The following is a 5,372-nucleotide window of genomic DNA, read 5'->3' on the forward strand; positions in this document are numbered from 1 at the left end:
GGTTTTAAGGAGGAACAGATCTTCGACAAACAGCTCAAAGATGGGTTTGGGGGTCTTCGTATCCCGTCTCGTGATGAGTTTGGCTTGCCTAAACTCGGTGTCAAACCTCAAAGTGGTGAGTCTCAGACCACTGGTAATCCTTTTGTTGAGAAATTAAAGCAAAAAGTTGAGCTTAGAACTGCAGATGATATGTTTGATAAATTGCCCAAGTCGCAAACTCCAGTTTTTGTTGAAGCATCGAAGGTGTCTGAGGAGGTTCCTAAGTCTCCTAAGCCCTCTGTAGGTGTTTTGGGTGCTGATTCTCAACCAAAATCTTGGTCCCAAGTTGTTAAAGAGCCAAGTTCCTCGGTAAAAAAGGTTAGCTTCTCTTATTTACCACCTCCTGCTGGGGAATCCATTGTTAGTCCTCCGGATGATGTTAAAAGAGATGGTATGAACAAGTTAAAGACTACTATTGTCGGGTCTTTCACTAAAGGCACTGCTTCGTATCAAAGAGTTGTGGACTTCGCTAACAAGTTCTGGAAAGGAAGGGGCCTCGTCCATGTTGGGCAGAAAGACAGTAACACATTCTTGTTCCGTTTTGACTCTGAATTTGAGATGAACAAGATCTTGTCGAAAGGCACTTGGTATGTGGACAGAAGACCTTTAGTTGTTCATGCTTGGGGTACTAAGGTCAATTCTGTCACCACTATGCCACTTTGGGTGAGGTTTGATGGAGTACCTGATTGTTATTGGAATGAACAATGCCTTAGCAGATTGGCTAGTGCAATTGGGCCACCTCTTTGTGCTGATGAGCTGACATCAAAATTGGAGGTGCTTCCCTTTGCAAAAATGTGTGTTAATTACACCATTGGAGATGTCCTCCCAACCTCAATTCCTGTTACTGTCCTTGATCCTTGCTCTGGTGACAAGAAAATTGACAAGGTTCTGGTTAGCTATCCTAATCGCCATCTTATTTGCACTGCTTGCAAGTCCCTTGGCCATTTAATTGGCTCCTGCCCTTCTGTTACGAGGAAATGGGTTCAAAAATCTAATGCTAATGATGGTTCTGTGGATGCTCCCCACAAGAACAGTCCTGCCGCCACTCCTGTAGTAAAGGTCACTGATAGCAAACTTCACAGCCCTGATCCTACTGTGAGTGATACTGTTCCATCAGGAAGTCAGACCAAGGGTGTTGAACGTACTCCTGCTAAAATTGGTCTTGTTTCTCCTGCTGACCAGGGTTCGGATGAATCTGCCACACCAGCAAAAAATTTTCGTAATCTCAGAAATGTCGATGAAGTTGATATGAAAACTGGAGTTCAGATGGAAAGTTCTGATGTTGGAGAGTTTCAGTTGACTAGATCTCAGCGCAAGCGGCTCAAACGCGCTAAGGGGAAGTCCCCTGCTAACTCTTAATCTTAAATTATGCATTACGACCTTTGTACATATAATATTAGAGGTCTAAATAACAAGCAGTCTTTTGTCAAGGATTTCATTGATTTACATCACTTGTCTTTTATTGTTCTGTTGGAAACTCATGTACTGGAAACTTCAGCTTTGTCTATTTCTAAATTTATTGGTCCTAAGTTCTCGTGGCTGTTTAATTATTCTCAGCACTATCATGGCCGTATCTGGATTGGTTTTGACCCCAAAGTTTGGAAGGTAACTTCTATGGTCTGCTCTGCTCAGCATCACACATGTAGTATTTTGAGAATTGATGGTGGGCTTGAGTTCTATGCTTCTTTTATCTACGGTTCTAATGCTTTAATGGAACGTAGAGCTTTATGGGCTGATTTGTTGGAATTCAAGGCTTCTATTCCTTCCCATGCCAGTTGGTGTGCTCTAGGTGATTTTAATGCTTGTAGATGCCCGTCTGAAGCTAGTAATGGGGTTAATTGGACCTCGGCAATGGTTGATTTTAATGATTTCTTGGCCGCCAGTGGTTTCTCTGATCTTAGAACCACTGGTAATGCTTTCACTTGGTGGGACTGCTGTATTGCCTCCCCTGTTTTCAAGAGATTAGACAGATGCTTGGTCAATGAAGGATGGTTGCAGCATTTTAATTTGTCCCAAACCTTTGTTTTGCACAAGGGACTCTCTGATCACTGTCCCATTGCTGTTCATCTTGGTATGCCAGCGGAGAATTTGGTAAAGCCTTTTCAATTCTTCAATCATCTTATTCTCCATAATGATTTCCTCCGAACTGTGAAGGATGCTTGGTCCACTAATATTTCTGGTGATCCTTGGTTTATTTTGACTGGCAAGCTTAAAAAGGTGAAATCTGCATTGCGACTTCTTAATAAGCAGTCGGGAAACATTCACAGTAAACTCCAAGAGGCCCGAAATACCCTGTTTTCTTTCCAGGATTCTCTTCCAAGTATTCCTTCTGCTGATCTTCTCCTTCATGAGAAATTGTTGATCCAGGAGCTTCAAAATGCTTGCTACAATGAAGAACTTTTTCTCAAGCAAAAATCTTGTGTTCATTGGCTCAAAGTGGGAGATTCAAATAATCGTTTCTTTTCTAATGCTTGTCGAAACAGGTGGAATAGCAACAAAATTTTATCGCTTAAAGACCAGGATGGCAATATTGTCACTTCTCACAGTGATATTTCTAGGGTGGCTGTTGACCATTACTCTAATTTGATGGGACATGCTTTTCCGGTTAATGCTCTTCCTGATGATATTCAGACTCCCATGCTCTCTGAATCCCAGATTCTTATGCTTTCTCGGCCATTTGACAAAGATGATATTCTCAACACCCTCAAATCTATGGCCAAGAATAAATGCTCGGGTCCGGATGGTTTCACTGTTGAGTTTTATTTGGCTACTTGGGACATTGTTGGGGATAATGTTTGCTCGGCTGTGCTTCATTTCTTTCGCAATTCGCACCTCCCCAGAATTATTAATGCCACTGCATTATCTTTAATTCCGAAAGGGCCTTCTTCGGAGTCTATGAATGATTTCAGACCCATTGCGTGTTGCAACGTTCTGTACAAGTGCATTACCAAGATGATTTCTCTTCGCCTTAAACTGGTTTTACCCTCTCTCATTTCCCTTCCTCAGACTGCCTTTGTTCCAGGAAGGAAAATCGGGGATAACATTCTCCTTAGCCAAGCATTGTTTCGAGATTATCATCTTACCTCCGGGCCTCCTCGATGTGCTTTCAAGATTGATCTTCGGAAAGTTTTTGACTCCATTAGCTGGGAATTTGTTCATTCAATTCTGGTAAAGTATGGTTTCCCTGTTACTTTCATTCAATGGATTATGACTTGCATTACTGGGGCCATGTTATCAGTCAAAGTCAATGGCTGTCTTGAGGGTCATTTCCCAGCTGCCTCTGGATTGCGACAAGGAGACCCCTTGTCGCCTTATATCTTTGTCCTCGCTATGGAAATTCTCACGGCCTGTTTAAACAAACATTGTTCTACTCAAGATTTCAAGCATCATTGGTGTACAAAGCAGCTGAACATCACTCATTTAACTTTTGCTGACGACATTTTGCTTTTTTGTCATGGTGATGCTCATTCGGTTGATCTTTTAATGCTGAGTTTATTGGAGTTTTCTCACTGCTCTGGCCTTCGTCCTAATGCTTCTAAGAGTCAATTTTTCACGGCCAATGTTGATTCACATCTTAAGTCTCACATCCGGATATCTACTGGTTTTGTCGAGGGATCACTTCCAGTTCGTTATCTTGGTCTGCCTTTGATCACCTCGAAGCTGAATCTCCAACACTGTATGCCTTTACTTATGAAGATCAGAGCTCGTATTGATTCTTGGGTCAATATTTGTTTAAATCATGCGGGACGACTTCTGCTTCTCAAGTCTTGTCTCTATGGTATTTTTGGGTTTTGGTCGAATCATTTCTGCCTGCCTAAAGGAGTCCTTAAGAGGATCCAGACTCTTTTTAACAAATTTCTTTGGGGAGGCACCTCTGATAGTTCTAAAATGATCAAAGTTAAGTGGTCGGACTATTGTGTTCCAAAATGTGAGGGTGGCCTGGGACTTTTTGACCTCTGCACTAGAAATCGAGCTGCATTATTATATCACCTTTGGCGTCTTATCCAGCCCTCCACTGATTCACTTTGGATTGCTTGGTTTAAGGCTAAATTCCTTAAAAATCGCTCGATTTGGACTATGAACATCCCTGCTAAGGCTTCCTAGTGTATCAAAAAATTTCTGGGATTGCGGCATGTTGTAATGGGCTTATTTCAATACAAGGTTGGTAGCAATTCTAATTTCCTTTTCTGGCATGACCCCTGGATCAATGGTACTCCGCTGCTATTCCATTGTCATCCCAGTTTGGTTTCTATTGCTGAATCCTCCCTACGTGCAAGAATTTCAGTTTATATTGATAACTCCTCCTGGTTTCTGCCCCCCTCCAATCATTTGGACATGGTTGAGCTTCGACGTAAAATTCTGCCTATTCAAATTCACAGCAGTGATTCTATTGTATGGCGACCTAATCCAAGCTTGGCTGTTTCTATTTCCCTGATTTGGAATCATATTCGTACCAGACCTATTGCTCCACCTTGGGTTGATATTGTTTGGCATAATTTAGCGATCCCCAAGTGTGCTTTTACTCTCTGGCTTGTTTTAAAAGGAAGACTGCTTACTAAAGATCGCATGAAACAGTTTCAAATGACGACCGACTTATGCTGTTTATTATGTAATAATGCCATAGAGTCACATGATCATTTGTTTTGTTCCTGCACTTATGCTTCTGAAGTTCTGTCTAGTAATAGTTTCCAGTATGCAAACGACATCACGTGCTACCGCAATGGTCGTGTCTTGCTTAACAGACCCAAAGCAATTAGGAAACAAGTTGGCCACTTGTACCTTGCTATTTCTGTTTTTTTAATTTGGAAGGAAAGGAATGATCGCCTCCACAATTCAAATCATAGAATTCCTGCCAGTATGACAAAGTTCTATGCTAAACGTATGCTCAGAGAAAAACTCCACTCCTCATCAAAGTTCCAAGTTGCGGCTCTCAAGGACTTAAATTTAATTTTAGATCTCTTCTAGAATTTTAGATTTCTAGGTTTTCTAGATCTCTTGCGATTTCTAGTTTGTTTTTGTTAGTTGAAGTTTCCAGTACTTGATTTTGTGATGTAATTCCCTGGGGTATGCCCCTTGTAGTTTGTAGCTTGTTTTTCTTCTATAAAATTTTATTTATGAAAAAAAAGAAGAAGTTGTTTTCAACTTCAAACGAGTCTGGAATGAAGCTACAAGTTGTTTCCAACTTCAATCTAGTCCATAATGAAGCAACAAGTTGTTTCCGGGCTCAAACGAGTCAAGAATGAAACTACAAGTTGATTACAATTTCAAACAACCGAAAATGAAGCTACAAGTTGTTTTTAACTTCAAACGAGTCTAGAATAAAGCTAAAAGCT

At 41.1% G+C, this 5,372-nt stretch overlaps 1 protein-coding gene across 1 annotated transcript; it reads left to right on the plus strand.

Annotated features, from left to right (window-relative positions):
• Window positions 1-4,179: 4,179 nt before the first annotated feature.
• LOC108203720 (uncharacterized) lies at window positions 4,180-5,004 on the plus strand. Its single transcript, XM_017372844.2, has one exon. The coding sequence runs from the start codon at window positions 4,180-4,182 to the stop codon at window positions 5,002-5,004; it is 825 nt and encodes a 274-aa protein (XP_017228333.2).
• Window positions 5,005-5,372: the final 368 nt, after the last annotated feature.

This window comes from Daucus carota, chromosome 9 (genome assembly GCF_001625215.2).
Source record: "Daucus carota subsp. sativus chromosome 9, DH1 v3.0, whole genome shotgun sequence".
NCBI lineage: Eukaryota > Viridiplantae > Streptophyta > Magnoliopsida > Apiales > Apiaceae > Daucus > Daucus carota.